General features: G+C 59.9%; 1 protein-coding gene across 1 annotated transcript; it reads left to right on the top strand.

Annotated features, from left to right (window-relative positions):
* The first annotated feature begins 1,187 nt into the window (after window positions 1-1,187).
* Window positions 1,188-19,346, top strand: CYP24A1 (cytochrome P450 family 24 subfamily A member 1). The gene is made up of 11 exons (XM_078875865.1): window positions 1,188-1,586; window positions 3,720-3,910; window positions 5,407-5,500; window positions 7,704-7,800; window positions 9,440-9,531; window positions 10,374-10,485; window positions 11,062-11,204; window positions 12,525-12,691; window positions 16,721-16,799; window positions 18,146-18,346; window positions 18,770-19,346. Exons 1-11 carry the CDS (start codon window positions 1,299-1,301, stop codon window positions 18,884-18,886), a joined length of 1,581 nt encoding a protein of 526 aa, XP_078731991.1. The 5' UTR covers window positions 1,188-1,298; the 3' UTR covers window positions 18,887-19,346.
* Window positions 19,347-21,314: the final 1,968 nt, after the last annotated feature.

Genomic DNA, 21,314 nt, shown 5'->3' with positions numbered 1-21,314 from the left:
GAGGTTTTAATCTCAATTATGCCACCCCGCCCCCATGCGATGCAAATCTCTAACGCAGCTTGTGAGGAACTGGCGCCCGTGACCTCCCGTGGCGGTGTGAGGTCGGAGTGAGCGTGAACTCTCAGCCCTGAACCTCGCAAACAATAAAAAGGGTGAACGCGCTCCCGAGTATCTGTTTCGATGATGTTGTTGTCTGTGCTTCCGAGAAGACCCAGGGAGTTGTCACTGAGAGCCGCGATTGGCTGGCGCGTCCTGACCGGTGTGTTTACGCCACGGCGCACACACACACACGCACTCACGTACCCACACACACACACACGCGCACTCACGTACCCACACACACACACACACGCGCACTCACGTACCCACCCACACACACACGCGCACTCACGTACCCACCCACACACACACGCGCACTCACGTACCCACACACACACACACACGCGCACTCACGTACCCACCCACACACACACGCGCACTCACGTACCCACCCACACACACACGCGCACTCACGTACCCACCCACACACACACACGCGCACTCACGTACCCACACACACACACACACGCGCACTCACGTACCCACCCACACACACACACGCGCACTCACGTACCCACACACACACACACACGCGCACTCACGTACCCACACACACACACACACGCGCACTCACGTACCCACACACACACACGCATTCACGCACACACGCGCACTCACGTACCCACCCACACACACACACGCGCACTCACGTACCCACACACACACACGCATTCACGCACACACACACACACACGCGCGCACCCACACACACACACACGCACTCACGTACCCACACACACACGCATTCACGCACACACACACACACACGCGCGCACCCACACACACACGCGCACACTCACGCTTACACACACACACACGCGCACCCACACACACACATACATGCGCGCACTCACGCTCCCACACACACGCGCACTCACGCTCCCACACGCACACACGCGGTATATATACGGGCTCCGTGCCCGCAAGCGCCGCAATTAGCGCAGTGAGTGGCTGGGCACGCGAGCGCTTCAACTGAGTGGAGTGGTCGGGGGTCTGTTACCGGAGGGTTTCATGCGGGTGTCAGGCTCGGTTCGCGACCGCGCTCGGCTCATTCATTCGTCTCGTTAAACTCCTGAGCGACAGCGACCCTTGCCGCAGGGCTCCGCTTGAGGTCTCGCGTTACCGCATCGTCCACCGAGTGTGCGACACTTGCGATCCCGGCGCGCTTTAGCGGACCGACTGCGCGAACGCGTCAGACGATGAATCGCGTCGTCTTGCAGAGAGCGGCCGCCCAGCTGCCCCGGGGCTGCCCCTTCGCGCCCCAGGGCAGCGGCAGCAGCAGCAGCCGGGCGGCGCAGGCGGTGGCTCCTGTCGCCGTGGAAGCGCCGGCGAGCCTGGCCCGGGAGACGTGGCCCCCCGCGGCGGGGGGGGCAGCGAGCGGGCTCCGGTCGATGAGCGAGATGCCCAGCCCGCCCAGCCTGCCCGTCGTGGGCAGCCTCTTCGAGGTGCTGCGGAAAGGCGGCATCTCCAAGCAGTACCAAGTACTGGTGAGAGGCGCCACGGGCCATTGGCACTCTCACCAACACACACTCACACCAACACACACTCACACCAACACACACTCACACCAACACACACTCACACCAACACACACACCAACACACACTCACACCAACACACACTCACACCAACACACACTCACACCAACACACACACCAACACACACTCACACCAACACACACACACACCAACACACACACACACACCAACACACACTCACACCAACACACACACACACCAACACACACTCAAACCAACACACACATACACCAACACACACTCACACCAACACACACTCACACCAACACACACACCGCTCTCTATGCGAATCACACACATACACCAACACACACTCACACCAACACACACACCGCTCTCTGTGTGAATCACACACACTCACACCAACACACACTCACACCGCTTTCTGTGTGAATCACACACACACACACACCGCTCTCTGTGTGAATCACACACACTCACACACACACCAACACACTCACACCAACAGACACTCACACCAACACACACTCACACCGCTCTCTGTGTGAATCACAGACTGTTGGGACAAGTGGTGTTAGCGAGCACCTATAAAGGCCGGCACGGCATATTAGAGGGTGGGTGGTCAACACCACGCTCGGCCGCCTTTGTCTCCCTTGTGGCGATGTTTACTACACACATCGTATCGGGTACTTATTTGAGGCTGAGTTGACCTCGGGGAGGTCCAGGACCGGATCAGATAATCGTCACCGGTGTTGGCCGTGAGAGGGAATCGAACTCGGGTCGCCGGGTTCGTAGCGCAGCGTAGCGCTAACCACTACACTACCGCCTCCCCAAGCACATCGCTCTCTGTGAATCAAACACGACAGACACACACATCAACCCTCTCTCTCTATGAATCAAACACGACACACACGCACATCAACCCTCTCTCTCTATGAATCAAACGCCACAGACACACACATCAACCCTCTCTCTCTATGAATCAAACGCCACAGACACACTCGCACATGAATCTCTCTCTCTATGAATCAAACGCCACAGACACACACGCACATCAACCACTCTCTCTCTCTGTCCCTCTCTCTCGATGAATCGCATCTTGCCTCGTGAATGGGACCCATGAGCATCTTCGCTTCGCACCTCTCTGCCAACAGCACCACACCCCCTCCCTCCCCCTCCCCGCGGGGCCCCCGCTGTGCCCGCCGCGTGATGTTGTTGTGTACGGGGAATGTTGATCTAAGCGACGTGCTTCTCTTCCACGTCGCTTCGGAAAGTCCTCACGATCCCCCCCCACCACCTATCCCCTCCACCCCCCAACCTCCACTGGCTCCGTGAATGACTTTGCGAATCAAAATCAGCGCTCCCTTCCCGGTTACATTTGACGTGAGGCCCGCGTAACGAGCGCCCGCGGGCACCTCCAATGCCCCCAACCCCCCCCCATCTCCAAGCATCCGTGGTCTCCGTGGTCCCCGTGGTCCCCGTGGTCTCCGTGGTCCCCGCGTCTCCCGCGAGACTCGCGGGAGGAGACGCCTGGAGAGGTTGAGCAGCGCGCGGGCGCATGCCGCACGCGGACATTCAGGCGCAGGTAAAGTGAAGGGGTCATGGCTGCGACGTGCTCACGAAGGGTCAAGGTCACGGCCAGGCATCTGACCCCGGGCGCGTTTTCTCTCCCATTCGTAAGTCGCCCCCGAAATCTTATCAGTGCGCATACGGTCTGCCACTCATTCTGCCGATCCGGCCCACAGCTATACACAGAGTCAACACGGAGGTGTTATGGGTATTGATGCGTAAATAATGAATTCAGCTTGAGCCCATGATCAATCCACTGCTGGATAAGAGGCCTCTCCCACGGCGTTTGTGACGTCGTCACACCCCACGTGGCGTCCGCTGCGCGCGGTGTTCATCGTCCATGTGCGCCTCGCCGCGTGCGCGGGGGAGCTCGACGCCGACGGCCTCGCGGGTAGAGACAGCGGCTTGGCACTCATGGGACGAGAGTGGCCTGCACAGAGGCTCGTTCCGCGAGCCTCCCAGAGAGCCACAAGAGCCCGCGTGGCGGGGGGCGGGGGGGCCGCAGCGTCGACGCTGACAGCTGCCGCGTGCTTCACTCGCTCATCCCACAGACCGAGTACCACCAGCGGCTGGGCAGCATCTACCGCATGCGCCTCGGCTCGTTCGAGAGCGTCCACGTGGGCGCGCCGCACCTCGTCGAGTCGCTGTTCCGCCGCGAGGCCGCGTGCCCGCACCGCCTCGACATCAAGCCGTGGAAGGCCTACCGCGACCTGCGCGGCGAGGCCTACGGACTGCTCATCCTGTACGTGAGAGGGGGGGCCGCTCGCGCGCTGCGCCCTCCCTGGTCCCGCTGGTGTCGGGGTCGAATCCTGCCCGTTCCGTCGACGCGAGTCGGAACATCGGAATCGGAGGTTCACAGTCAGAAGTGCATTTCCCCGTAAAGCCCCGTGAGCTCCAGACACTGAGTTTCAAAGACAACGCCATCAGTTATTATCGGAGCATGTTTATTCGCATGTTCACCGCAGGTACCGTGCGTGGTTAGTGCAGCACTTGATTTGTTTTCAAAAGGCTTCTATTATTGGGTGTTTGAACATCTTCATACAACTCGTGCTTTATTGGCAGAAAGGGTTAAAACCTATTATTTTTCATAACATTAAAGCATTACACAATTACACGAAGTTTTTAATAAATAAATCAAACCTTCATCACAGCAATTACGTTGCTAGATAACATTCACCACCCGAACACTTTCTCTAAGTTACCAGAAACTCGTGAGGCACACGCCGCACGCTCCCGATGATTAAACAACAGCGGCGCGACTCGCGAGCGAGAGCCGCACGCACAAAGACAAAGCAGCACCCCCCACCGTGTAGCCGCATCGACTGTTGGGGCAAGTGCTGTTAGCGAGCCCCTATGGAGAGAGCGGGTGGTGTGCTCTCAAGCGGCATGCACGAGCCGCCTTTGTCTCCCCAGTGGCGGTGTAAACACGCGGCAGCAGCAGCAGTAGCTGCAGCAGCAGCACACACTTAGGACTGAGCCGGCAGGTTGGCAGCGGGCGCGCAACAACTCCGGCACCGCGCACGGAGAGCCGCACGGAGAGCCGCACGGCTCCATCGGAGCAGAGCGCGACCTGTGTCCACGCGCCCCGCCGCCGACACCCCACGTGGTCTCGAGCAACGCTGCGTCTCGTCAACCCCCCCCCCCCTTATACTAGCGCAGCCTGTGCCACACAATGCTGCGTGTCCAACTGGAAATGAGACCCGCGCAGCGCGTTCAACTCTACACCGCCTTCATTGTTGTTGGTGTTGTGTCGTGTGGATCCGGGGATTTGTGGTTTTGTTTTGACCATTTTGTTTACAACTTCACCGCCCCCAGGTACCCCCCCCCCCACCCCTGATTAGGAAACGTTTGCTCTCCGCTGTGGCCCCTTACCCCGAACTCACACACACACCTCGCCCCACACACACACACCTCGTCACACACACACACACACACCTCGCTACACACACACACACCTCGCTACACACACACACCTCGTCACACACACACCTCGCCACACACACACCTCGCTACACACACACCTCGTCACACACCTCGTCACACACACACACCTCGCCATACACACACACCTCGCTACACACACACACCTCGCCAATGCCCCTAGCCACCCCCGCAGTGTGAATTGGTTTCACTCACAGCGAGTTGATCACGTGGGGTGGTGGTGGTAATGGTAGTGTGGAGTGAAGTTCCACCACTGACGACACAACTCTGCTGACGACGACGATGATGACCCCGCAGGGACGACAAGCCGTGGCAGAAGATGAGGAGGGCGTTCCAAAAGAAGCTCATGCTGCCAGAAGAGGTGGCTAAATACGATGGCAAGATTAACGAGGTGAGGACTCCCATCCCCTTGCCCCCGCGTGTCCCCTCCCTCCCCACCGCCCCCATCCCCCGCGTGTCCCTTCCCCCCCCCGCCCCCCATCCCCCGCGGGCCCTCCCCCCTCCCGTCCTGGTAGCGCCATCAAGCGCACAGCGCGTCCCAGCACCACCACCCCCAGCACCACCACCCCCAGCACCACCACCCCCAGCACCACCACCCCCAGCACCACCACCACCACCCCCAGCACCACCACCCCCAGCACCACCAGCACCACCACCACCCCCAGCACCACCACCACCACCTCCAGCACCACCACCCCCAGCACCACCACCCCCAGCACCACCACCCCCAGCACCACCACCACCCCCAGCACCACCACCACCTCCAGCACCACCACCACCCCCAGCACCACCACCCCCAGCACCACCACCCCCAGCACCACCACCACCCCCAGCACCACCACCCCCAGCACCACCACCACCCCCAGCACCACCACCCCCAGCACCACCACCACCCCCAGCACCACCACCACCCCCAGCACCACCACCACCCCCAGCACCACCACCCCCAGCACCACCACCACCCCCAGCACCACCACCCCCAGCACCACCACCACCTCCAGCACCACCACCACCCCCAGCACCACCACCACCCCCAGCACCACCACCACCCCCAGCACCACAACCCCCAGCACCACCACCACCTCCAGCACCACCACCACCCCCAGCACCACCACCACCCCCAGCACCACCACCACCCCCAGCACCACCACCACCCCCAGCACCACCACCACCCCCAGCACCACCACCCCCAGCACCACCACCACCTCCAGCACCACCACCACCCCCAGCACCACCACCACCCCCAGCACCACCACCCCCAGCACCACCACCACCCCCAGCACCACCACCCCCAGCACCACCACCACACCCAGCACCACCACCCCCAGCACCACCACCACCTCCAGCACCACCACCACCCCCAGCACCACCACCCCCAGCACCACCACCACCCCCAGCACCACCACCCCCAGCACCACCACCACCCCCAGCACCACCACCCCCAGCACCACCACCACCACCAGCACCAGCAGCAGCAGCACCACCACCAGCACCACCACCACCACCAGCACCACCACCACCAGCACCACCACCCCCAGCACCACCACCCCCAGCACCACCACCCCCAGCACCACCACCACCACCACCCCCAGCACCACCACCCCCAGCACCACCACCCCCAGCACCACCACCACCATCACCCCCAGCACCACCACCATCCCCAGCACCACCACCCCCAGCACCACCACCACCATCACCCCCAGCACCACCACACCCAGCACCACCACCCCCAGCACCACCACCCCTAGCACCACCACCCCCAGCACCACCACCACCACCCCCAGCACCACCACCCCCAGCACCACCACCACCACCCCCAGCACCACCACCCCCAGCACCACCACCACCACCCCCAGCACCACCACCACCCCCAGCACCACCACCACCACCACCCCCAGCACCACCACTCCCAGCACCACCACCACCACCCCCAGCACCACCACCACCCCCAGCACCACCACCCCCAGCACCACCACCCCCAGCACCACCACCCCTAGCACCACCAGCACCACCACCACCCCCAGCACCACCACCACCACCCCCAGCACCACCACCCCCAGCACCCCCAGCACCACCACCCCCAGCACCACCAGCACCCCCAGCACCACCACCCCCAGCACCACCACCACCAGCACCACCACCACCCCCAGCACCACCACCCCCAGCACCACCACCACCACCCCCAGCACCACCACACCCAGCACCACCACCCCCAGCACCACCACCCCCAGCACCACCACCCCCAGCACCACCACCAGCACCCCCAGCACCACCACCCCCAGCACCACCACTCCCAGCACCACCACCACCCCCAGCACCACCACCCCCAGCACTACCACCACCCCCACCACCCCCACCACCACCTCCACCACCACCACCCCCACCACCCCCACCACCACCACCACCTCGCTCCTTCCTAGAGAGTGGCGGTGCCTCACGGGGCGCGTTACGCAACGCGCAGCTCTGAGCCAACTCGTGGCAATGCGTCCCTCCCCTCTCCGCGCCCCTCCATACTTTGCCCCCCCCCTCCTCCTCCCCCGCCGCCCCCGGAATTTCTCCCTCTACCCCCCGCCTGCCCCCTCCCCCCTCCCCAGGTGCTCTCAGATTTCGTGGTTCACTTGGACGCGACTCGCGACGCTCAGGGCGGCATCCGGGACCTGTGCCTGGAGCTGCACAAGTGGTCGTTCGAAAGTAGGAACCCCACTCGGACTGCGCCACCCACCACCGCGCCACCCACCACCGCGCCACCCACCACCGCGCCACCCACCACCGCGCCACCCACCACCGCGCCACCCACCACCGCGCCACCCACCACCGCGCCACCCACCACCGCGCCACCCACCACCGCCTTGCCAGGGGTCCCGGCCACAACCCCCACCCACGCCTCCCCTCCCACTCAGTTCACTTTCAATTCCCAAGTTCCACCACCAGCCCGTGCACCCCCCTCCCTCCCCTCCCCCCTCGCTCCCCCCTCCTCCCCCAGCGCGCGCACACAAAGACGCACGCGCGTTGCCTGGTTCCTGCTGCCCCCCCCCCCCCCCCAGTGACTTAAAGTGCACATTGAAACAAGACAAGATAAAGACAAATATCCCCCGTATAGCCTTAGTAGACTCTTGGGGCAAGTGCTGCTAGCGAGCACCAATGCACGTATGTATGCCCGGCACACGAGGGGGTAGGTGGTCAGCACCACGCCCGGTGAGTGGCAACTTTGTCTCCCTCGTGGCGATGTTTACGCCACCGCATCAGGTACTCATTTGAGGCCGAGTCGACCTAGGGGAGGCCCAAGACTGGTTCAGATATTCGGCTGGGCGAGCCCCCTCGGGAGATCCGGCAGGGAGTCCAATTCTTCCTGCTGCTGGTGAATTATTATTTTAAATGTACACGAAATTGCCGAGCACAGGCCCAAAGGCACACAACGTAAAACGGCCAGCAACAGTCAGCACATAGTGAGAGTTATGATAGATGCGAGTGAATGAATAAATGAGTGGGTGGGTGAGTAGGTGAGTGAGTGAGTAGGTGAGTGAGTGGGTGAGTGAGTGAATGAGTAAGTGAATGGGTAAGTAGGTGAGTGGGTGAGTGGGTGGGCGAGTGAGTGAGTGAATGAGTGGGTGGGTGAGTAGGTGAGTGAGTGAGTGAGTGAATGAGTGAGTGAATGGTGAGTGGGTGAGTGAATGAGTGGGTGGGTGAGTAGGTGAGTGAGTGGGTGAGTGGGTGAGTGAGTGAGTGGGTGAGTGAGTGAGTGAATGAGTGGGTGAGTGAGTGGGTGAGTGAGTGGGTGAGTGAGTGAGTGAGTGGTGAGTGAGTGAGTTGGTGAGTGAGTGAGTGAATGAGTGGGTGATTGAGTGAGTGAGTGGGTGAGTGAGTGAGTGATTGAGTGGGTGGGTGTGTGAGTGGGTGAGTAGGTGAGTGAGTGGGTGAGTGAATGAGTTGGTGTGTGCATTGTTGTGCCCTGCAGCGTCGTGGTTCAACACAGTGGTAGCTCAGTTTGACACGTGAGAGACTTTCGCGACCAATTTTATGAATGAAAACTTTTTTTGCGGTAAGATCGCGTACGTAAACGCGTCGTTAAACCGCAGGAAGGTTTGTCATGCAAACAACACGTGGCCAATTCGTTTACTACTTCAGCCCACCGGTGTGTTGGAGAGTAAACAATTTGAGTCCCGTGACGTTTCGCTGGCAACTACGTCCAGCACCGTCGGGCGCCAGTAGCTCCCCAACGCGGGTGCACGAGTCGGGGATTGAAGTTCACGGGAACGGCCCCACGCGGCGCCTAAATGAGAGAAGAGCGGCCTCCTCGTTGATGGCGCGATCCCCGATCTGTGTCACGCAGCCATCTCCTACATCCTCTACGGGAAACGTTTCGGCCTCCTCTCCCAGGACATGGGCGAGGAAGGGCAGATCTTCATCACCTCCATCAAGCAGGTGAGCTGCGCACCGCGGGAGACGGGCCCGCACATGTGATCTTGCTTTGATGCTGTGTGTGGTCTTGCTGCAATGATGTGTGTGGTGATGCCGCAATGCTGTGTGTGGTGACGCTGTGTGTGATGTTGCTGTGTGTGATGATGCTGTGTGTGATGATGCTGTGTGTGATGATGCTGTGTGTGATGATGCTGTGTGTGATGATGCTGTGTGTGATGATGCTGTGTGTGATGATGCTGTGTGTGATGATGCTGTGTGTGATGATGCTGTGTGTGGTCTTGCTGCAATGATGTGCGTGGTGACGCTGTGCGTGGTGACGCTGTGTGTGGTGACGCTGTGCGTGGTGACGCTGTGCGTGGTGATGCTACAATGCTGTGCGTGGTGTTGCTACAATGCTGTGTGTGATGTTGCTACAATGCTGTGTGTGATGTTGCTACAATGCTGTGTGTGATGTTGCTACAATGCTGTGTGTGATGTTGCTGTGGTGTTGCTACAATGCTGTGTGTGGTGTTGCTACAATGTTGTGTGTGGTGTTGCTGTGTGGTGATGCTGTGTGTGGTGTTGCTACAATGCTGTGTGGTGATGCTGTGTGTGGTGTTGCTACAATGCTGTGTGTGGTGATGCTGTGTGTGGTGTTGCTACAATGCTGTGTGGTGATGCTGTGTGTGGTGTTGCTACAATGCTGTGTGTGGTGTTGCTACAATGCTGTGTGTGGTGTTGCTACAATGCTGTGTGTGGTGTTGCTGCAATGCTGTGTGTGGTGTTGCTACAATGCTGTGTGTGATGCTGTGTGGTGATGCTGTGTGTGGTGTTGCTGCAATGATGGACGTGCGCGCCTGTCGCAGATGATGGCCACGTTCGGCACGATGCTCGTCACTCCCGTGGGGCTGCACCGCAGCCTCAACACGCGCACGTGGCGCGTCCACACCGAGGCGTGGGACAACATCTTCCGCATCGGTGCGTCGCGCTCTCCCCACGCCGGCGAGCCGCTCGATGGACCGGCGACCGCCCCGAGTTCGATTCCCGGCCACAAGCCGCCGATGCCCTCGGCCTCGATATAATTAGCCACGTCCTGGGCCTCCCCTAGGTTGACTCAGCCTCAAATAAGTTGCTGGCGCGGTGTGGAAACATCGCCGCTAGGGAGACAAAGGCGGCCGGGTGTGGTGTTGGCCTCCCACCCCCTCGTGTGTTGTTCCGGCCTTCATAGATGTTTGCTCACAGCACTTGTCCCTACAGTCTGTTAAGTCTATGCGGGGGGGATATTTGTATGTGTCAGTGTGTATGTGTGTGTGTATGTATCTGTGTGTGTGTGTGGGTGTATGTATGTATCTGTGTGTCTGTGTGTATGTATCTGTGTGTATGTATGTATGTATCTGTGTGTGTGTGTGCTCGAGCAGCCAAGCAGTGCGTGCTGACGCGTCTGGGCAACGCGCAGTGGGTGTATGTAGTGGGTGTATGTATGTATCTGTGTGTCTGTGTGTATGTAACTGTGTATCTGTGTGTATGTATCTGTGTGTGTGTGTGCTTGAGCAGCCAAGCAGTGCGTGCTGACGCGGCTGGGCAACGCGCAGTGCCCGGGCCAGGACCTCGTCTCGCAGGTGGCGCGGGGAGGGGTCCTCTCCCCCAAGGAGCTCTACGCCGGCGTCGCCGAGATGCAGATCGGGGGGGTGGAGACGGTGAGAGCCCCCACCCCCCGCCGTTTCAACCAACCCCGCCCCTCACCCCCACCCCCACCCCCACCCCTCACCACCCCCGCCCCTCACCCCCACCCCCCACCCCCCACCACCCTCACCACCCCCACCCCCCGCCCTTTCAACCAACCCCGCCCCTCACCCCCACCCCCCACCCCTCACCACCCCCGCCCCTCCCCACCCCCCACCACCCTCACCACCCCCACCCCCCGCCCTTTCAACCAACCCCGCCCCTCACCCCCACCCACCACCCCCTCCTGCGGCTGTGTGAGGGTGCCGCGGTGGCTCGGAGATGTTGACGACCTCGCCTGTGCTACAGGAGGGCCTGGGTTCGATCCCGACCCTGACGCCTGCTGCTGCTGCTGTGCACGTGGAGGCTGCGTGTGTCTCTCTCTCTCTCTCCGTGGCCGCCTGGGGTTGTTTCCGGGTCCTCCGGCCCCCCCCCCCCCACACATCCAGAAAGTTGCGTTTAGTATTTGGGCGATATTAATTTCCACGTGAAAAGCCGCTTCGTCGGCCAATCATTTGTAGTAGCCAGGCCGCTTCTTAAACAGCACGACATCGCCCAGTGCGCCTGAGCTGGTAAAGTGACACATGGCTCTGTGGTGTGGAGCAGTCGTTGGTGCCTCGCACCACGAACCCCGAGTGCAATTCCATGGCCGAGTTCGCTCACGGCCAATACCAGTGACGATCATCTGAACCAGTACTGGGCCTGTCCTAGGTCGACTTAGCCTTAAATGAGTACCTGGCGCTGTGTGTAAACATCGGCGCTGGGGAGACAAAGGCGGCCGGGCGTGATACTGGCCAACAGCCCCCGTTGTGTGCCGTGCCGGTCTCCGTAGATGCGGCGAGCGAACAGCACTGGCCCTAGCAGCGTGCGTGAGCTCTGGGCAGGAGGGAGTCTCTCTCTCTCTCTCTCACGTGTGTGAGTGTGTCTGTGGCGACGTCTGGGTTTGAAGGAGGTTCCTGTTACCTGCCTAAGCAGCCATCACAGAGTCCCGGGTTTCACCTCTCTGTCCGCTTCTTACCCCGCACCCCCCCCCCCGCTTTTGTAGTCCCCTCCGGCCACCGCCACCGTGGCCGGGACGCGGCACCGCCACCCTCCAATGGCACCGCCACCCTCGGCCGCTCGACGTTTGTCGGGTGCCGCCGGGGGGGGGGGCCTGTGTCGAGCGACCGCGTGGAGAGCGAGTCGAGGGGGGGGGGCACCCTGTGTCGGAGGGGACATTGTTTTTATTGTCATAATAATCGAGCGGAGACTTTCCCGCGTGTCTCCCCCCCCCCCCGACCCCCGTGTCTCCGCAGACCGCCGTGACCCTCATGTGGGCCATCTTCCACCTGTCCCGCAGCCCGCGAGCCCAGAAGCGGCTGCGGGGCGAGATGGAGGCGCTGCTCCCGCCGGGGCGAGCGCCCAGCGCCGCCGAGATGCCCTCCCTGCGCTACCTGCGCGCCTGCCTCAAGGAATCCATGAGGTGCGGGTTCACAGCCACCGCCACCACCACCATCATCATAATCATACCATTGTCATCATGATCATCAATTCATCATTAACATACCATTGTCATCATGCTCATCAATTCATCATTATCATACCATTGTCATCATGATCATCAATTCATCATTAACATACCATTGTCATCATGCTCATCAATTCATCATTATCATACCATTGTCATCATGATCATCAATTTATCATTAACATACCATTGTCATCATGATCATCAATTCATCATTAACATACCATTGTCATCATGGTCATCAATTCATCATTAACATACCATTGTCATCATGATCATCAATTCATCATTAACATACCATTGTCATCATGGTCATCAATTCATCATTAACATACCATTGTCATCATGATCATCAATTCATCATTAACATACCATTGTCATCATGATCATCAATTCATCATTAACATACCATTGTCATCATGATAATCAATTCATCATTAACATACCATTGTCATCATGATCATCAATTCATCATTAAGATACCATTGTCATCACCATTCCAGTATCAGCATTGTCGCCATGCCATTTGTCATCATCATCATCATACCATTATCATCATGAGCAATTCATCATTATCATCCCATTTCCGTTGTTATCATGATTCTATCACAACAGCATACCATCATACCATACTATAATCACGCTATCACACCACCATCATCATCATCATACTATTACCATCGTCCTCGTATCATAGCGTCATACGATCATGCCACCATGATCATTATCACCATCTTATCTTAATTATTTTCCTAGCGCATTAACCAAAGCACTGAACAGAGAATTAGCAATGGTGCAGAGTGAGTTGCTGAGGATGATGGTAGTAGATGATGAATATGATTACGTGTGACAAAACGATGATGATGAAAGTGACAATGAGTGGTTATGATGATGGGTAGAGACGTGATGAGGAGGGACGGTGTCAAGGATGGGGAAGGAGAGCTTGGGTCACTATCAGCATCATACCATCCCTGTCATACCATTACACATCATACATCACTCACGCATCACCGTCATCACACGTGACACATTACACCGTCACCATCACACATCACACCGTCACCACACGTGACACATCACACCGTCATCACACCACCGTCACCATCACGAACATCGCCTCTGCCGCACCATCACGGACACACATCACTGGCCATCGCGTCTGCTCATGCGTGAACTCGTTTCGCCTTCACAAATGAACCCGGGTGACCCCCCCCCACCGCTCCCCCACGGGGTAATGTATGCGCCCTCTCGCTGGCACTGTGTGCTGGATATGGGCTCGTCGCGAGCCGTCAACACAAGCTCCCCCATTCATCGGGGAACTCGCCGTGACAGGGGCCGTGGCCGAGAGGATGTGCTGTGTGTGGGGTGTGTGTGTGTGGTGTGTGTGTGGCGTGTGTGTGGTGTGTGTGGGGTGTGTGTGTGTGTGGTGTGTGTGTGGCGTGTGTGTGGTGTGTGTGTGTGGTATGTGTGGTGTGTGTGTGTGGTGTGTGTAGTGTGTGTATGGTGTGTGTGTGTGGTTGGTGTGTGTAGTTGGTGTGTGTGTGGGTGGTTGGTGTGTGTGGTTGGTGTGTGTGTGGTGTGTGTGGTGTGTGCGTGGTGTGTGTGGTTGGTGTGTGTGTGTGGTGTGTGTGTGCTGTGTGTGTGGTGTGTGTGTGGGTGGTTGGTGTATGTGGTGTGTGTGCGGTGTGTGGTGTGTGGTTGGTGTGTGTGTGTGATTGGTGTGTGTGTGGTGTGTGTGGTGTGTGTATGGTGTGTGTGTGCGTGTGTGTGGTGTGTGTGTGGCGTGTGTGTGGTGTGTGTGGTGTGTGTGGTTGGTGTGTGTGTGGTGTGTGATAAGGAGCGGTAGTGTAGTGGTCAACGCATCGCGCTGCGAAGCCGGAAGTTCACCCTCATTCTGTTCGAGCATAAACTCGCAGCTGTCGACCCATCCAGTTCGCCCCCCGTTTCCTCGTGCAGGGAATTTGAGTTTTCAGGTCCGCACGGCGTACAGCCGTCTCAATGCGGGCAAACACAATTCTAATTGTGTCTCTGTGTTTGTGTTTCTCCCTCGTGATGGGACTTTGTAGGATGAACGTTGAGATTCATAAGGGGCACGGGGTGAGACCAATCAGGTCTGAGTCGGTGTGTAACAAGGTGGGGCACTGACGAGGAGGGGTTGTGACAGGTGTGATAACTCGACTCCGCTGACGAGACGCAGAATCGTCGACACCTCGAGCTGTCGCCGTGAATGCTTCTGAGCGGGGGAGAGTCCATGGAGGGGGGCGGAGGGTAGAGGGGGGGGGCATGGTGCAGGAATGGCTCAACAGAAAATCACAACCATTCAACTGGGCAGCGTTGAAGCAAAAGCTAAAATCACATCCTGTGATCAATCACATTCTGTGATCAATCATAGACACGGGCAAACACGCTTCCAGCAGCAGGGCTGCAGGCGGGGGGAGGGGGGGACAAGCAGCGCTGGCGTTTACCCCGTGGGCAGCCGCCACTGCACACGATGCCGCACGTTCAGGCATCGACCACGTCCCTGCGTCGTTGGAGCTCACGGGACGAGGGTTACTCTCCCCGGTGTGCCGCCGCTCCTGCCCGCGTGTGCTTGTATGTGACCACGTGTGCTCGTGTGTGACCACGTGTGCTAGTGTGTGACCACGTGTGCTCGTGTGTGACCACGTGTGCTCGTGTGTGACCACGTGTGCTAGTGTGTGACCACGTGTGCTCGTGTGTGACCACGTGTGCTAGTGTGTGACCACGTGTGCTCGTGTGTGACCACGTGTGCTAGTGTGTGACCACGTGTGCTAGTGTGTGACCACGTGTGCTTGTGTGTGACCACGTGCGCTAGTATGTGACCACGTGTGCTCGTATGTGACCACGTGCGCTAGTATGTGACCACGTGTGCTCGTATGTGACCACGTGTGCGTGCACGGAGAGATGTTGTCGGTAGCCGTGTTGCCGTGTATGTGTGCGCGTGCCGGGTATGGCCGTGTGTGTGTACACAAGTCAATATTTGTGATTGCGCGTCCGTGTGCTATGGAGAAGGACAATGACCAAAACGTCGCCGATTGTCGACAATGTTGCTGCTAAGGCCGCGGTGTTGTTGACGAGGGCAGGGTTCGTTTCTCGTGCTAATTGTGACGAGCGCTCTGCACGAGTGAACCCAGTGACCCGAATTCAATTCCCGTCACGGATGGACGTCAGTGACACCGGATATCTGAGCCAGTTTTAGGCCTTCCACAAGGTCAACTCGGCCTTAAATGAGTGCATGGTGCTGTCTGTAAACATGGCACTGGGCCAACCGATTAACACGGTTTTGGCTACGTACGGTGTGAAAGAAGTTCAACATACGTACACATGGTGTAGCGGTCAGCGCGCTGCGCTACGAACCCGGCGGCCCGAGTTCGATTCCTGCTTACGGCCAACACCGGTGACGATTATCTGAATTAGTCCTGGGCCTCTTCCTCTAGGTCGACTCAGCCTCAAATGAGTATCTGGTGTGGTGTGTAAACATCGCCACTAGGGATACAAAGGCGGCCGTGCGTGTGCCGCGTTGGCCTTCGTAGGTGCTCGCACACAGGACTTGCCCCGAAAGTCCGTTAAGGCTATACGGGGGATCTTTATCTTTGTGTGCATTTGTGTGTCCTGAGGAGTGGTCGCATGCCTGGCGCGCTGCGCTATGAACCCAGCGACCCGAGTTCGATTCTGATTTCCGCTCACAGCCAACTGCAGTGGCGAATATCCAAACCGGTCCTGGGCTTCAAGTTCCTGGTCCAGTGCGTGAAACATCGACAGTGGGCAGTCAAAGGCGACCAGGCAGCCTCTGCCCACACCGCCCGCTCATCCACCTCGCCTGCCTTCACAGACGCTCGCTCCTAGCACTTGCCCCAGCAGCCTGTGTGGGCTTCGTGGGGGTATCTGTGTGTGTGCGTGTGTATGTGTGTGTGTGTGCGTGTGTGTGCGCTCAACTCGGCACGTGTCTCTGCCCGTGTCCCCTAGGCTGAGCCCCACGATCCCCTTCACGAGCCGCACCCTGAGCCGGGAGACACCGATCGGGGAATACCTCCTCCCCAAAGACGTGAGACTCACCGCAAACGCCGTCGATTCCGAACGCGGGCAGTCGTAGGGGGGCATTCACCTGACTACAGCGTGTCGCATCAGAGAGGGCCCTTGCCTGATGAGACAATCAATATTGAAACTGCTCCACAGTTTTGCTTGCATTGTTCTAATGCCGTCGAAGTAATGCACGCCCACAACGCCGCCGTGTCGCTGACGGGATGTGTAAAAACAATGCCGGTGTACCCACGTTGTATGTGGAGGCACGGGTCTGTGAAGAAGGCTGGGCAGCGATGAGTAGTTCCTGTGCGACAGCTGTTTGTGACGTTACCTCGCATGCCGGGGTTGCCTTCCAGGTATTCCAAATGTCTTCGCGCACAGCATTGAAGGCAGCAGCCAGCTGAGATTAAGCCTTGAGACTTAACCTTGCAATCACAGCCAGCGTATCCCTGCAGTCACAATCAATGTAGCCTTGCAGCCACAGTCAGCGTAGCTCTGCAGCCACAGTCAGTTTACGTAACGGCAACTCCCGAGGTTTGAACCCGATGACCCGGCCCCCATCGCTGGCGACCCCCTCCTCTCGCGCGAGCCAACAGTCGCCCCCACCGCCGCGTTTTCCCCGCAGTCATCACGTCCCACGCGAGGCTCTCATCAGCAACTTTGTTTTTCGTCATCGTGCCGCTGCCAATTCCTGCAAGCGACACCGCCGCCGCGGTGATGCCAGCGCGGTGGCGTAGGGGTGGGGGGGTGGGGCGAGGGCAACGGGTGCACGAGCTGGGGACTTCTCATCATTATTATTGAGCAGCGGCGTTTGAAGCGAGGCTGCTGCTGCGCCGTAATCGCTGAATGAGGTTTTGCGGCCAAGTCGCGCAGCGTCACGCGGCGTGACCTCATCGCCGCCGAGACCGAGCGTGCGCGGCGATTAAAACCTCTCCGCCGACGGCCTCCTCCTCTCGGCTCCGAACCTCGTTCACCCCCCCCCCCCACGGTGGCCCTGCGTGGTGAGGGCGGCGGGGAGGGAGGGAGCCCGTGGTGGGGGACACCAGGGCCCGCGGCCGCGTTCCCACGGCCCCGTCGTCGCCACGCCCGCGGCGTGTCCAGTCCGGCGCGCGGTGACCCGCGCCTCGACGACGCCGAACCACGGCGCGTCCATGGGCGGCGGCGGCACAGACGGAGAGACACTGGGATTCGGCCGTTGACAGTGGGAGGCACTGGGAGAGCATTGAAACGCAGAGGGAGATGCCATACCAGGAGACGTAGATAGACACTGGGATGCATCTTTCTTTTTTTTGAGACACGGAGGGGTGGGGGGGGGAGGGTCACTGGGAGCTACAGAGATGCTAATGAACGACGCGTCTCACTCCACAGACGGTGGTGATGGTGAGCAACCACGCGCTCGCCTGGAGCGAGGACTACTTCCCGAACGCCATGAGTTTCCGCCCGGAGCGCTGGCTGGAGGACCCGCCGGGGACGGTGAAGCCCTTCTCGCACATCCCATTCGGCTTCGGGCCTCGCATGTGCATCGGCCGCCGCCTGGCCGAGCTGGAGATCCACCTGGCCCTGGCCACGGTGAGCGCGCCGCGTTCCCCAGCGAGCCTCCGGTCTCGGGCCGCGCCGCCCTCTCCTCCTTCCCGCGTCGTCCCCCCACATTGAAAGTGAAAGCACGTGCCCACGTCCCCACGTCCCCACGTCCCCGCGTCCCCGCGTCCCCACGTCCCGTCCGCGTGTCGTGTGCCGTGTGGCGGTTCAGCGTTGGGCTTCCAGCGACTTGGAGCCGCTCGCCCACCGCCGAGCTGCCTGGCTGGATGCCGCTGCTGATGAGGCATTCGAGTGTCGAAACCAGTCCAGAGTTGTCCGCGTTGAGCCAATTTCTTTTGAAATGATGCGCTTCCAAACGGCCGTGTCGCTGACGGAATGTTTTTTTTTCATATAGAAGGACAGCTATGGGAAGGATACGAATTGTAAGCTCGGTTACTTTATTCCCTCCTGCAGATCGTCCAGACGTACAACATCGTGGCCACGGATGATGGCCCCATCACCGCGCTGCACTCGGGCACCATGGTTCCGGACAGGAAGATCCCGGTGGCGTTCGTGAGGAGGAGGAGGTAACCGCAGGCCACCCGCAGCTTCCAGCGCTTCCGCAAACTCCAATCCCGCGGCGGAGAGCGTCGCTGCGTCGCTGCGTCGCTCATTCCGAGTCTCGGGCCTCGTGGAGGCAGCTCGGGGACCTGTGGACGAGGCCCCCCGTGCATCGGGGGGCCTCCCGCCACACCAGGGGCCTATTGGCACACCAAGGGGCCTCCTCCACATCAAGAGGCCTCCCGCGAGACCAGAGGTCTACCACCACCCCAGGGGGCCTCCCGCGAGACCAGAGATGTACCACCACACTAGAGGGCCTACCAGCACACCAGGGGGCCCCCACCACACCAGGGGGCCCCCACCACACCAGGAGCCCCCACAACACCAGGGCGCCCCCACCACACCAAGGAGCCTATCGCCACACTAGAGGGCCCACTGCCACACCAATGGGCCTCCTCCACATCAAGGCCCCCCCCTCCACACCAGGGCCCCCCCCCTCCACACCAGGGCCCCCCTCTCCACACCAGGGCCCCCCCTCCACACCAGGGCCCCCCCTCCACACCAGGGCCCCCCCCCTCCACACCAGGGCCCCCCTCTCCACACCAGGGCCCCCCCCTCCACACCAGGGCCCCCCCTCCACACCAGGGCCCCCCCCTCTACACCAGGGCCCCCCCCCTCCACACCAGGAGGCTTACCGCCACACCAGGGCCCCCCCCCTCCACACCAGGCCCCCCCCTCCACACCAGGGCCCCCCCTCTACACCAGGGCCCCCCCCTCCACACCAGGAGGCTTACCGCCACACCAGGGGGCCTGCTGCTCCCCGCCAGGAGCACCGTGGCGGTTGCGTTGGATCTGCCGGGCGAGGCTGTGCGACGTCGTCAGCGTGTCGGTGTCTCGCGAGCGGCACGTGGCGCGACCCGCGGCTAACCTCATTCAGACGCCGCACAAACCACTTCCCGTGTTGTATTATTGTCGTGGAACAGTTGACGTGATCATTAATGCTGAAGTCGTCCACTTAATCCAACTGCTCTCGACCGCAGCAGCGACAGCGGCAGGCGGAGCCGTCGTGTTGGGCTCTGTACGTGGGTCATCGCGGTCCTCTCCGGGACAGTCATCAAACGTTGTTGTTCGTAAGGACCTCTGAGCGCGCCTTATCTGCACAAAATAGTTTTGGATTAGATTTGGCCGCGGGTCAGATTGCGATAGGAGAGGGCGCAAGTGGCACGGACTCCCCAATGCCTCCTCTGCGCTCGGGGCCATCAATTCATGACCCCGGTGGGGGGAGGGGGGGGGGCAGGGGGGGGGGGCTCGACTTTCGCGGAGTCTTCCGTTGCCGTAGTTGTCACACCCCCTCCCCTCCCCGTCCGCTGCCCCCCCCCCTAAGTTGTGAAATTCTCGGTTCGACTCCCTCCTCCCGGGTGCTCTCTGCTGCGGCACAGCCCGGTGACTCACAGGGGGGGGGGGGTCAAGCAGTTCACCCCGGCCTGGGTGCAGCGTGAAACGAAAACACACGGCCGATGTCCTTGTTGACGGGGAGACAAACCCCCCGTGGGGACATCTCAAACACCGGCGCCCCCCGCTCGCCCTCCCCGCATCTGTTTGCGTGAGTGGCCCAGGGAGCGAGAGAGCGACGTGTTTGTGCGGAGCGCGCCCCGTGGATGATAGCGCTCCACTGCTGACCTGTGACCCCCCCCCCCCCCCCACGAGGCCCTCCTGACACTGCGTGATTGTCCCTTCCCCGGTGGCGGTGGTGGCGGTGGTGGCGTCACGAGAACTCCCCGAACCCGATTGCCCCGAGCGGCCCCTTGCGCGCGGCTCAATGGACACGATGAATGTGCGAGCGTGGTGTGTGTGTTAATGTGTTGTGTGAGCGCGTGTGTGTGGGTGTGAGCGTGGTGTGTGTGTTGTGTGAGCGTGTGTGTGTTTGTGAGCGTGTGTGTGAGCGTGTTGTGTGTGTTAATGTGTTGTGTGAGCGCGTGTGTGTGGGTGTGAGCGCGTGTGTGTGGGTGTGAGCGTGTTGTGTGTGATAATGTTTTATTTTATTTTACTTTCTACGTGACTTTACCGAAAAAACCTAAGAAGATGATTCCTTGCAGTCACGAAAGCTTCAAATCTAGAAAGAAGTGTGTGAGCGTGTTGTGTGTGTTAATGTGTTGTGTGAGCGCGTGTGGGTGTGGTGTGTGTGAGCGCGTGTGTGTGTGAGCGTGGTGTGTGTGAGCGTGGTGTGTGTGAGCGTGGTGTGTGTGTGATAATGTGTGTGTGAGCGCGTGTGTATGTGTGAGCGCGTGTGTGTGTGAGCGTGGTGTGTGTGTTAATGTGTTGTGTGAGCGCGTGTGTGTGTGAGCGTGGTGTGTGTGTTAATGTGTTGTGTGAGCGTGTGTGAGTGAGACGGGTGTGTGTGTTGTTTAAATTAGGTGTGTTTGTGTGAGCGCGCGTGTGTGTGTGAGCGTGGTGTGTG

This window comes from Lampetra fluviatilis, chromosome 42 (genome assembly GCF_964198595.1).
Source record: "Lampetra fluviatilis chromosome 42, kcLamFluv1.1, whole genome shotgun sequence".
Lineage (NCBI taxonomy): Eukaryota > Metazoa > Chordata > Hyperoartia > Petromyzontiformes > Petromyzontidae > Lampetra > Lampetra fluviatilis.
The sequence above is the reverse complement of the archived record's forward strand: the minus strand, read 5'-3'. Positions and strand labels throughout refer to the sequence as shown.